At 38.1% G+C, this 13,417-nt stretch overlaps 1 protein-coding gene across 1 annotated transcript; it reads left to right on the top strand.

Moving 5' to 3' along the window:
• Positions 1 to 245: 245 nt before the first annotated feature.
• On the top strand, positions 246 to 13,101 carry cpb2.L (carboxypeptidase B2 L homeolog). Its single transcript, XM_018247334.2, has 11 exons — positions 246 to 369; positions 4,905 to 4,980; positions 5,238 to 5,362; positions 5,460 to 5,568; positions 7,432 to 7,533; positions 7,624 to 7,728; positions 8,187 to 8,300; positions 8,924 to 9,014; positions 10,676 to 10,878; positions 11,372 to 11,456; positions 12,805 to 13,101. Exons 1-11 carry the CDS (start codon positions 299 to 301, stop codon positions 12,987 to 12,989), a joined length of 1,266 nt encoding a protein of 421 aa, XP_018102823.1. The 5' UTR covers positions 246 to 298; the 3' UTR covers positions 12,990 to 13,101.
• The last annotated feature ends 316 nt before the right edge of the window (positions 13,102 to 13,417 follow it).

The raw sequence follows: 13,417 nt of genomic DNA, 5'->3' as shown, positions 1-13,417 counted from the left end.
TATATTTTGGATATCTTGTAAACTATGGACCATTAAACGATTTATAGACTCATTTACCAGACTAGACTTCAGGGCCAATGGGATTTTGAAGAATTGTGTATTTATATTTCTGCCTTTCGTGTTTCAAAGCACTGATTGGTTTGGTACTAGATCCTCTCTATAGAACTCTGGACACTTTGTTTTAAAGTTTAACCATTGAGCAAACACTCCTACAGACCCCTCAGAGTAGGCTGGAGATTGTGAAAAGTTTGTGACATTTTGTTTCCAGCTTCCCGAGTTACACAGACTGATACTAGAAATGAAGAAGTTTTTAATCATTTTTATACTGGGTCTTTTTGTTTTGGATGATCGGGTTTCTGCAGAAGACAGGTAATGTTTATTTCAGTAAAAATGATGTTTCTGCCTTTGATTTAATAGCAAAAAAAAAGAAATGAAACTGACCATAGTTGAACCACTTTTTGGGGGCTGTAATTAAAATAAATGTCTAGTCTGGTTTAAGATTTTTAATGCAGAATGGTCATTGTAATTAAAACTATACGGGACATTATTGCTTCTCGCAACATCAGATTTAATCAAAGAGAATCCCACAACTGTGCAATTTCACTGCTGCAGTCCCAGTCACTAGTTTTAACAGTCCCTTTTGACTAATGAAACCTAATCATATGCAAATGTAGCAGCAACTGGGATACATACAAATCTCCACTGTTAAGCTGGCCACAGACGTGCAGAATAAAGCCAATGGGACAGATTTACTAAAGATTACTAAAGATTTAATAAAGGACGAAGCGGCATAAATCCAATCTGCAGGGACATTGACAATTTACTAACAGTCGTAGAGGACAATTCGACAGCGAAAGAGACCGTCACTAGTGAAGTTTCTCTCCCTTTCTCCAGGCGCATTTTTGCTCAGGCGAATGATCATTACTCTGCAAATTCACTAAAGTGCAAATTTTACAGAACTTACCCCTTTTGCTAAGTTTCCTTTGCCAGCTTAGACCTGCCAAACTGATAAGGTGAAGCTACATCTTCCTCAATCTTATGTCAGTGACATCATATCCTGTATGCCGAAAAGTTATAGAAATTATAAAAAATGCTGGCGTTTTTTCATATTTTAAAGTGGGATTGTAGTTAAAAATTGCGACTGTTGAAAATTTTTGTTTTCACATCTTTTTTAAAACCATTTGAGGGGCATGCCATATTTGTTTTAGGGTGGGCTCATGTCTAGGACATTAGAGAATCCCTGTTGTCTTTATTTTGCTTCCTTGAACATTTTTAACAAGTGGCCACTAATAATGACATCTATACGACCTATATGCACCTGCCCTATACAAATTGACCTAAGCATACAGTGTACTAACAAAGTTTCGCTAGGCAGAAATAAACATTAGAGAAAGTTCGATATGAAAGCTTGCGCCGACGAATTTATGCAAGCGAAACTGCGCTAGCGTTCGGCTGCTAATATACAACTTCGCATTTTTGTGAATTAGCATAGTGGTAGCGAATTTGCACCTGACAAAGTGGCGCAAAATGTGGCGAAACCTTTGAAGGTGAAAATTTACCCTTTAGTGAATTTGCCCCTGTCGGATGAACGAATTTCCGTTCCAATCTTCCAACCTGTAGCTAACCATTCATATTAATATAAAGTAGTAAAGAGAATAACTCACACAATGCTCAGACCATTAATTGACAGAAAGCAAAGTTATGTCCGACAAATAGAAGTGACTCCCATTGCAGTAACGTAACTAGAGGGGGGCGGGCCCTGGCATGGGACCTGCAGCTGGGCCCCCAGCCCCCCTGGGAGTCAGTGGCGCGAGCTGCCGGGCGGCCCTGAGGGGGTGCGGGCCCTGGCCCAATCGCACCCCCTGCTCCCCCAGTAGTTACGCCACTGTCCCATTGATATAGTCATATAGGCATTACATGCAGAGATCTTATCGATAGTTGATATAAATCTTTTAACCTGTACGATAAACTGAACAACCAATTGCCATGGTACTAAAAATGTCGGGACACTCCACACACAGTCTGAAAATCGTACAAACCTTTGTTTCGTACAATACTATCTTTGGTTTTATGGCCAGCTTAAGTTAGCTCTTACTCTGAAATCAGCCAGCAAACACAATTTTCTACACATATTGCTAAGTTATTTTTGAAAATGAGATTTATAAATACAAAATAAAATAGTAAATATATAAAATAATACAAAGTAAATATAAAATATATCAATATGTAAATTGTATAAATCTACAAATGACACAACATTTCACATTATGGTGCCAGAAAAAGGTTTATCACGTGAAAGGTCATAGACATGATTCAATTTGAGATGAAATTCAATTCAGAAAAACTTTTCTCACGGTTTACGGGAAAATTCTATTGAAGTCTATGGGGAAAAAACTGGAAGTGATTTTGGAGAAAAGTTTTTTCACGTGGTAAACCGTGAGATAACCTTTTCTCACTGCATTGAATCTGGCCCTGTATGTCTTAAATAACTTGTTTTCGGACATATGAGTTAATATGTAAATATTTAACCAGATGATGTTAAGCAATTCTTAGTCCAGAAGATAAGCTGTCAAAACAGTAAGCATTAAAGGGATATGGTTGATAAAAGAGTCACCTAGTACTCAGGACAAGTTGGTTATTTTCTTTCTGGGAAAGCTAGTCACGGTAAACATTTGTCTTCTCACCGTCCCTTGTTCATCACATCTACCACCCACTTGTCTCCCCATTCGCCCTGTGTAATGAACTTTCCTGATTTCTCCCAATGCAATGATACCCACGCTACAGAAGCGTAGTTGTGTCAGGGGGAGGAGCAGGAGGAAGCAGTGACGAGCTAGAGTATGTCCGGAATTCGGGGCAGGCAGGCAGAAGAGCTACATGCTTAGCTCTCACCCCTCTTTTGCAATCCAGACACATGTCTTTTCTGTCTACCCATAGTTCTGGTCGTACTGCCCTGGTCCAGTAACCTGAAGCAGAAAATGAACAGTTGGCTTTCTTAAACTGGACCAAATCTTGTCCAGGAAACTACAAAACTCCATCGCTGTTCACTTTCTGCAGATGATGTGACAGCTGTCCTGCTTTATCTTATGCTTCTCCATTATTCACTCAAGGCATACATTTGCTTGCTTTAGCAAAAGAGGCACAAGTTGACCATCCCTGATAAACAGCTTTACAAAAACATTCTAAAGCACAGTGGTTCAAAAACATAACCAGTGCACATTATTATCATCTTATTGTTCATTTGAAGCACCTCTGTTCATGTCCAGGTCAGATTTCTAGAATTTCATTCTACTAATGGTGAGAAACAAGGAATTTAAGATAAAGTGGATTTCATGGGTTGCAAAGTAGGTATGGAAAAATATTATTGTTAAGGAAAAGTGATTTAGAGAAAACAATATCTGAACCTGGCCATGTCATCTGTTACTGATTAGAATGGAAATAAACCTGACTAGTGATCTTCGTCTTAAACTTGCCTGGACCAGCAGTGTCAATGGCAGATGGTTTGGCAAAGAATATTGTGGTCTAAGAAATTCACTGGCACTCAAAGGCAAATGCAAGAAGGGACGAGCCCTTGTGTGTTTTTTGCAGTCGTGGAACGTTTCAGGTTTGTACCCCTATGTCATGTTTGTCAACGTTGCCCAACTGCAAAAAACATAGAAGGACTCATCCCTGCTTGCATTTGTCTTTGAGTGCCAGTGAAATTCTTTGATCTATTGGATTAGGAGGGTGCCATCTACCACCGTGCACCAGGCTAGTAATTTTGGAAGGCCTGGGTGTGCAAGCAGTTTCATATATCCTTTCCATTGTGGTGCCATGTGCCATGTGGTGCCATGAACCAAGGATCAGTTCATGAAACAGTGGCCTTCAAGTATTAACCCATTAGAATTTGGAAGGCGCACACCCTGAGGGCCATGCTGAGGTGCTAATCCAAGGGGGGCTGCCCAATCACAGCCTCCTGATAGGTATCATGTAAATAAATAAATATATGGATTGCACATCAGACTTGTATAAAAAGTCAAAATTTATTATATCATCTCAGTAAAAAAGTACAACATTGCAGAAAACCTGACGCGCTTTGACCAACGCAGTGGTCTTCATCAGGGGCAAAAAAACTTCTCAATACAAAGTGGATCAAAAAGGCAGAAAGATTGCATGTGCTGTGCAGTTTAAATAAGTTAAGGCATGTTGAGAAAGCTCACAAACAATCGATGTTCGGCGTGTGACGTCATTTCCGCCTAGTTGCAGGCCATGACAGGAAGTGTGCGCAAAAAATACTTGTGTGGAACGGACATGCATTCCAATCACTTATGCGCATGCGCATTCTTTATATATTCAAAAACAGCGCTTTTAACTCGCAGAATATTCAAAAAAGGTTGCGTCCCACATAAGTATCCTCCATTAGCACACATATATGAATCCATATTGTTACTACCCAGACTCTAAGCATCATGTCTGTTTACTGTCGTGGATACATAATAATCATATATCATATCACATGTCACTATGCAAAATTGAATCATAGATTGATAAAGCCATCTCTTGTTTGTGAGCCCAAAACAGATTGTAAGCCTGTTGTCCCATGAATCATATAATCTAGAAAAAAATAAAAAGTTAATTATACAAAAATTACAATATACAAAAAGTAACATTTCAAAAACCTTAACAACAATCCAAAAAGATTTAGTAACAGAGTATTTGCCTTCAAGTGTTAAGAGATACCTAAGAGAGGCCTCTTAAGAATACAAAGGGAGATGATGGCTTAGCAATGATAGAAAAAGAGATTCATATATAACTATTAGGGATGTTGTTATTTCAGTCTGCAGGAAATAAATGGTACAATCTATGGAATATCCCAACCACCCCCTTAAAGTTTGTGGTTTGTTTGTGAGACATTTTTGTTTTTACAGTGACCAGGTGATATATGTCCTTCCACGAACTGACAAACAGGCTGAAGTTTTGAAGAATATAACTTCTCAGCCAGAGGTAAAAATGTTGTTATATTTGTGTCAGAAGTCACCTTATTTGCTCCCTTCATCTTGGAGCTAGGGGGTCTGGTAAGGGTGGAGGCAAACAATAAATGGTAGTACAATACATTTTGGGGTTTTAATGCAGATTCAGCCCACAATCACAGGTGCTATTGTTACAATACATTTTGATTTGAATTGCCTGGAACAGAGAATAACTGCCCGAAATTTCTTTAGGAATAAATCCATGTGGGCACACTAATCATTTTATCTTAGGTTGTTCTGTGGAAGCCTGATTCTTCTGAACACATAATGAAAAATAAAGAAGTTCACTTTTATGTGAATGTATCCTTCGTAGACACGGTGAAGCAACAGCTGAATCAATCTTCAATCACATACATGTAAGTCATACATAGCTTCTCTTGTGATTTAACATTGTCATTTGATAAATCTAATTCATAAGACTTGTTATGATTGCATTTTGTTTTTTGTCATTAGGGTTTTGGTTAACGATGCCCAAGAACTTATTGAACAGCAGACATTTAATGATACAAGCAATCAACGCAGTGCTAAGTCATTTTATGAGCAATACCATGCACTTGATGATGTAAGCATAATCATTTTTTATCTGCTTATGTTATGTAGCGCTATAGTAAATAGAGTGCACTGTTCTCTATCTATAGGCTTCACCCCTATACTATGCTCCGGGTGAGACCTTAATTATTCAGGGGTAAGCCCTCACAATGGTGTGGAGGCAGGGTGTAGTATAACTGTAACTTTGTGCAGAGTGCAATAATTGGGCGCCAGTGGTTCTTATAACTTAACCAAAGGATATACAGTATTTATTGAACAGGATCATCCACAATGGAGTGTACATATAGAGCAAGCAGATCATACAGCAACAGTGCATAGGTATATGCTCACAGCACCTTTGGTCAGTATCAGTCCCCCAGGAAAGAGAACATGTACAGCAGCAAGACGGTACCCCAGCTTTTAGCCCTTTTCCTAAGTGGAACCTAAGGGGAATCTCTACATCCCTAGATCTGAACACTTAGTCCCTACATCTGGGCAATTAGTACCCAGCATCCCACTCAACTCCTTGGAGGAGCCTCAAGCTGCTTGGCTAAATAGCCTAACTATCTGTCACGCCTAGAGTGACCTCTTAAAGTGATACTGACACTAAAAAACTAATTTTTAAAATATGAATGTACATTATAAGTTACCTATAGGTCATGTTGATCTTTTTTTGCTGAGAGGTTTGTTTTTATAAGCATTTATATACACTGAGAATGCTTAATTTAACTAATCGAAAGCATAATATCCAAGGCTCTTGTGATAGTGACTGAGACATATTGTGTGAAAACACAAGAATGTGTCAGTAAATTATACTCTTTTAAATATAGAAGGATTATTTGAAAAATATATTTCAGGCAGATTTATCGAAAAGTTCCTCCAAAATCCCACTAGTCCTGCCCATCTGTTCTGCTTCCTGCTGGCTGAATTATCCAGTTGTGCAGGGGAGCAAGCGGCACTCAGCACACTGCACTTGTAGGTTAGGAACCAGTCAACAGCTAGGTGGAACCGATAGGGAGATGGACCCTTACTTTGCCTATTTATGTGACTGCAGAGCTGTGATTGGCTATCCCCCTCCTACTGTGTTTCTGGCAGGGTTTGTTAGGACACATTCACCTCTCATTTAATCACGGATACAGGTTGTAGCAGATCTATAGGGAGCTTCAATAAAGGGGCAATTTTTAAAGGTAATACTGATTTTTATCCCAAAGTAAAACTAGCAACATACGAGATTGGGGGTCACTAATCCTATATATCTCCTTTAAGATATACGGTTAGTTAGTATAAGTATTGATATACAGGTATGGGACCTGTTATTTAGCTCAGGACCTGGGGTTTTCTGTATAAGTGGAAAATTACTTGTAAATAGTTATCAATCCTTATGTTTTTTAAAGTGGGTTTATTAATTTTGACCCATGGTTATACAGGCATAGGATCTATTATCCAGAATGCTTGGGACCTGGGGTTTTCTGGATGAGAGATCTTTCCATAATTTGGATCTCTAAACTTTAAGTCTGCTAAAAAATCATTTAAACATTAATAAAACCCAATAGGATTATGTTACCACCAATTAGGATTAAGTATATCTTAGTTGGGATCAAGTTCAAGCTACTGTTTTTTTTTACAGAGATAAAGGAAATAATTTAAAAAAAACTTTTAATTATTTGATTAAAATGGAATCTATGGGAGACTTCCTTCACATAATTTGGATCTTTCAGGATAATAGGTTTCTAGATGATGGATCCCATACCTGTATATGGTTCGTATATGTTGATGTTGCTGATGTTTTGCGTATAGCAGAGAGCAAGGCAACAGTTTTTGATTGCATATGTGCTACTAGAGCACAAAGACTAAGCAAACCACAGAGAATTCCCACGTAGATTTGTTTTCTCATCAGATATACTATTGGATGGAACACATTGTAGAGAAGCACTCAGACATGCTGCAAATGATTAACATTGGATATTCATTCGAAAATCGTCCTCTTTATGTGTTGAAGGTACAGTTTTAGCCTGGTTTTAATGACTGTAACAAATGTGTATTTTGTGCATAGGGATTCTTTTCTAATTATTTGTGAGTTGACTCTTAGGTGTCAGGAAAAGAGAAGACAGCAAAGCATGCAGTATGGATTGACTGCGGGATACATGCACGGGAGTGGATTTCTCCTGCATTCTGTTTATGGTTTGTTGGACATGTGCGTAACATCTAAACAGTCCCCCTTCCATTCAGAATAGCCTAACTGTAGTTCTTTTACAGCTATAATAGCAGGTGAAATATATGTCTTATATAGTTCAATAATACATGTCTAGTTGTAATGGGGTGTCCAGGAAAACCAGGGCTACACCATATATTTTATACTTACTTTTCCGCCTGCAGTCGGGGTGGAGCTGGCTTCTGCTACATTGTTTCAAGAGTCAGAACAGCAGTACAAAGAATAAAAAGGCAGAGAATATAGCACAGCAAGTACAACTCTAACCATTAGTTAAATTAATAATTATTCTTTAATTAATGTATACAGAAAAGTTAGACTGTTTTAACTTTTAAAAATCTTTACATATTACTTTGTAAATCCAAGTTGTGATATAAAGGCTCTGTTTGTTAATATGTGTAGCTTGCTGTGATCATAACTTACTGTTTCTTTGTGCTGCCCAGGCTGTTGAATACTATGGAGTGGATCTGTCCATGACAAAATTGCTCCGCTATCTTGATTTCTATATCCTTCCTGTGATGAATGTGGATGGATATCACTTTTCTTGGTCAGCTAAAGTGAGTACATTATGATGCCATTATGTTTATTGGCATACTTCCTGGACTGCTGAACTTAATATTACATTACATATAAAGGTGTAGAAGGAGTATTTCTGGCCCAAACCACTTATAACTGACCTTTATGTAGTCAGACCAACATTTTATGAACCAATAATTTACCTTTAATAAACAGTCAAAAATGAAAAAGAAGCTTGGTGTGCTGGTTGATCATTTCTTCTATGCATTCTTTAATTTACATGTTTAATACATATTGGGGTAAGTTTCCATATAGTCTGCTTCAATTTAGGAATTTACTGAAGACCAGGAAGAACAGGAAATGCAAGTGCTAAATGATGCCAATATGTGGTTCTCAATAGCACATTTGCTTTTAGTAGACTATTTATTTGCTATTGTTAACTAGTTCCTGTACACATTAGCCCGATTATATTTATGACCAGTAGGAGGGGCTGTTAATGTCGCATATATACCTAGTATGGGAAGTGCCTCAGTCAAGGCAGTACAAATATTAATTGTATGGGGTGAATTTTGAATTGAATTATAAATAACCAAATAAAGCAGCTCTTCCCATTTTATTGCTATGTTGCATACCTTTCACTTTTTGCTTCTTTTGATTCATGCAGAACCGAATGTGGAGGAAGAATCGCTCTAAATACGCTAACAGTAACTGCATCGGAACTGATCTAAACAGGAACTTTGATGCTGGCTGGTGTGGTAAGTAGTTACTAACCACACTTTGGCCTAAATGCATTAAAAGGCAGTAATTTATTTTAGGCAAGAGCTCATTACAGTATTGTGTGTATGAAACAGAACATAACTGTCTGGCATACTTGCCTAGATTTAGTAGGACTGTTTCTGAGATTTCAACTGCCTGCCCATTAGAGCTCAGTTTTAACAGACTATCTATCCAGATCTCATGATTAATATTGTCATCTGCAGATGTGCCTTGTCGGCAAGTGCACAGTACATTGGCAGATAACGAAGTAAGGAGGAGGAGCTACAGGTCTTCTTCACTTCCTATTAAGGTCGTTTTTTAAAATGCAAAGTCAATAATAGGGAAGACAGATAAAAATACAGAAAGGTCAGTATTTATTTCCAGAGAACAAACAGAGCAATTAATGGGGTTGTTCACCTTTAAATTAACTTATATTATTATGTAGAGAGTGATATTGTGAGACAATTTGCAATTGGTTTTCACATTTCATTATTTGCACTTATAATTATTTAGCTTTTAATTCAGCAGCTCTCCAGTTTGCAATTTCAGCAATCTGGAGGTTAGGGCTCAAATTACCCTTAACAACCATGCATTGATTTGAATAAGAGACTGGGATATTAATATACTTTATTAATGCATAATACAAAGTTGCAATGCCAATAAATGTGTAGCTTCACAGACCATTTCTTTTTTAGATGGGGACAGTCAGGGTCGGACTGGAGCATTGGTGGCCCACCGGGGCTGCAAAGCAAAGGTCCCTCCTGGTAGTCCCCGGGGGCCCCTGCCAACCTCTAAACTCATGCCACTCGCATGCGCAAAAGATGCGGCACTATGCACATGCTGGAAAGACGCAAAACAACAAATAATTAGCCGCTTTGGGGAGCAGGTCTGGGCTGGCGCAGGTTTATGAGGGTTCACCGGGTTTTTTACCAGCGTCCTGTCCCTCCAGTCTGACCCTAGGGTCAGTTGAAAATAAACTGAAAATAGAATTATAGAATACTAAAATATTTATTGAGTATTTAGTATACATACTAAAAGTTAACTTAAAAGCGAACCACCCCTTTAAAGTTGGCCAAGACTATGGGTATATATATCAAAGAGTGAAGTTAGAGATTGCCACAGTCCTCTAGAATGAAATTCCACTCTCTCCATTCATTTCTATGGGATTTTGAAAGACGTATTTATCAAAGGATGAACTTTCACTTTCACCCACTGAATACTGTATACTCTTTTAAAAATCCCATAGAAATGAATGGAGGGTGGCAGAATTTCATTCTAGAGGACTGTGGCGATCTCTAACTTCACTGTTTGATAAATATAGCTCTATGTAAGGGCACTCGTAAGTTATCTGTCCTTTCAGACAAAAGGAATAACGCAGTCTTACTTGCAGTCAAGTCGAAAGCCAAAGTTGTAGTTTCTTTACCCCTACCACCAGAATGGTTATTGCAACACAGGAAAAGCAGTAGGAACAAAAGCAGGCTCAGCAGCTGGACTTCATTCCTTGCCAATGTGCATTTATTGTGCCATTCTACACAACATGTTTTGGGAATGACCCCTTTGTCAAACAAACAGATCTTACTGTATCAATGAGCCTCATGAGACTAGTCATCAGATCAGAGAATACTGTACAATCTTCACTTTGGCTATTCTTGTTCCTCAGGTATTGGTGCTTCCAATGATCCCTGCCAACAAATATACTGTGGACCTTATCCTGAATCTGAGCCAGAAGTGGTAGCTGTTGTCAATTTTATAAAAAAGCATAAAGATGTTGTCAAGGGCTATATAACTGTACACTCTTACTCCCAAATGGTGCTTTTTCCATATTCATATACAAAAGAGAAATCAAAAGACCATGATGAGCTGGTAAGATATTAATTATACAATATTGCCCCTAGGTAAACTAGAAGCCCAGAAATACTGAATATATGAGGCAATACGGTGATGTGCATCCTGTGATTAAGTTTGCCCCTTTTCTCAGTGAAAACTTCTGGTGGCGTCTACAGTGGAGGGGGGGGTGTGAAATTGTATATCTTGGGAAAGTGACGTTATTAAAGGGTCGGAGAGATTACTTAATGGGCCAGTTCTGTGATGTGATGGGGCAAACCTGGAATAATCTGACAAAACTTTGGTGAGTTGGGAGGGAATACAGAGGGGCAGGAGAGAAGAGGCAGACCTAGAAGCAGAATTCGGGCTGGGTAATTACAATTCTACAAATTTAATGGTCAAAATACCAGCCTTCACTGGCGTTTCACTGACTAAGTTGGGGAAATACTAGTGGCAACTAGTATGCACATGCAATTAATTTTTTTTTCTTTTTGAATAGTAGAATTGTATAATTGTTTTTTTATTTTTTTAGCTACTCCTGTCAAAAAAGGTTGCTGAAGGAATTAGGTCAACATCTAGAAATAAATATATATATGGTCCAGGAGCAGAAACCATTTGTAAGTAATTCTTATAAACATCCACATTTGACAAATGTTTTTGCAAATGAAGACAAAGCAACCCATACAGTGCAAAACTTAATAGGGCTCATTTACATCCACACTAAAATGGATACTGTTTTTGTGCCCACTTTCATTGAAGGAATTTGTCTGCAAATAACCCTTCTTGCACCTCTCTATAGTTGCAAAGAGACCTCAGTCCCGCCTCCTGTTACAAATAGCATGTAAATGCACCTATTGATACAGGGGAACCGTGAAGCTACTTCCACTTTCAAGCTGGGACTGCAGGCTGCATCAATGTGTGCAAAAAAATGACACACAGATTTTGAAGCTGAGGGCTAAACATGACACCATCCCAATTCACACAATTTTCAGCATAATTGTGTCCAATCTGTGTCAGAATGCAAGTGCACCTGCATGTGTTTTGATGCATTGGACGCAACTGCACTAAGCAAAACTCCTCACAGCCACAAATACATTGGAAATATGGGAAAATGCTGCATTATATGAAAAAAGCAAGGGAAAATGTGTCCGAAATTGCATTTTGCATTTACACGTTTAAATCATGGGTTAGAGACAGTTTCAACTTATATTTCAGTAGCATTTTAAATCCTGTATGATTCATGCTTAAAGTAAAAACAAAGCTCCTATTCAAAGGGGCTACCAAATGTAATTGTAATGACTTATCTGAAACCTGGGCCTGTACTCGCTTGCAAGTGCCCCTGGCAGTGCAGTTTTCTGCTAACAGGAGCACCAGTCCAGGGTATCAGGTAAGTCATCACAATCCTTGGGTGGCACCCCCTTTGGTTTGGAGCTTTCCTTCTCCTTTAATGGAAACCTTAGGTAATAAAACAAACTGGGTGATGAGCCAAAAGCGCATCCTGAGTTTGATTCAGAATTAACTGGCTACTGATGAAATTGAACCAGACAATGTTTACACAGACTATAATTTCCAAAAAAGTTTAGGAAATGGAGAGGAAGAAAACATAAAATAACAAACAAAACCAACAGAACAAAAATATATGGTATATAAGTATGTGCAGTATATAGAATTCCTGCATGGTTTTCATTCTGCACATGTGCCCTGCTTTAACTTTGCTCACTATGATTGCTGTCTGTATAGTGGAAGTAACTCTGCTTTTATAATATAAATCTTATAAAATCTATAAAAAGATACAATAAAATATTCCCTGTGGTTTGCGCTGTGACTTGAACCCATCATCACCTGGGTGGCCAAATCAGGCAAAGATCTGCTTGTTTTGTGACCTCACCAAAGAAGTAAATCATTCTGTGTATAGCCAGTTTGCTTTTAGTAAAATATTCATTTAACTCTCTTGAAATTTGACAGATTTGGCTCCTGGAGGATCCGATGACTGGGCTTATGATTTGGGGATCAAGTATTCCTTTACATTTGAACTACGGGACAGAGGGGCATATGGGTTTCTACTTCCTCCACAACTAATAAAGCCAACATGCAGTGAAGCTATAACTGCTGTAAAAATCATTGCAGCCCATATTGTTAAAAATTTGTAATATGTACAGTATATATTCAGGAGCGTATTGCTTGTCATTTGAATCAAGGCATTACAAAGTTAAGTCTGTATACTGAAATTATGAATGCAATAAAAACATTGTACAAATTGTTGTAAACTGTACCGGCTGGGCTTTTTCAAACCTGCCTTAAACTAAAATTACCTGTACAAGAAATGTATTGATGATCAATTCAGAAAAATACAGGATAAATTAACCAGCAATGCTTTTATGATCTGAGGTATGAAAAGAGTAAATTCACAAAGGTGAGTGTGGTCAAGTTTCAGACCTAATTTATCTGCAGTTTAGTGTTCATTAAAGAACCAACAAAATCCAAACAACCACCAGAGAAACAGGGAAAATAGGAAATTTTCATAACCCTGTTATCTCCAAGCTAACCAGTTCAGATGAATCATGCCAAAAAGTATATA

Source organism: Xenopus laevis, chromosome 2L, assembly GCF_017654675.1.
Source record: "Xenopus laevis strain J_2021 chromosome 2L, Xenopus_laevis_v10.1, whole genome shotgun sequence".
Taxonomy (NCBI): domain Eukaryota; kingdom Metazoa; phylum Chordata; class Amphibia; order Anura; family Pipidae; genus Xenopus; species Xenopus laevis.
Note: the sequence above shows the minus strand (reverse complement) of the source record. Positions and strands in the feature narration are given on the sequence as shown.

Coding starts and splice junctions, on each gene's coding strand:
- cpb2.L (XM_018247334.2), top strand. CDS start 299: ATGAAGAAGTTTTTAATCATTTTTATACTGGGTCTTTTTGTTTTGGAT. Junction 5,569..7,431: donor AATACCATGCACTTGATGAT/GTAAGCATAATC, acceptor TTTTCTCATCAG/ATATACTATTGGATGGAACA. Junction 11,457..12,804: donor TCCAGGAGCAGAAACCATTT/GTAAGTAATTCT, acceptor GAAATTTGACAG/ATTTGGCTCCTGGAGGATCC.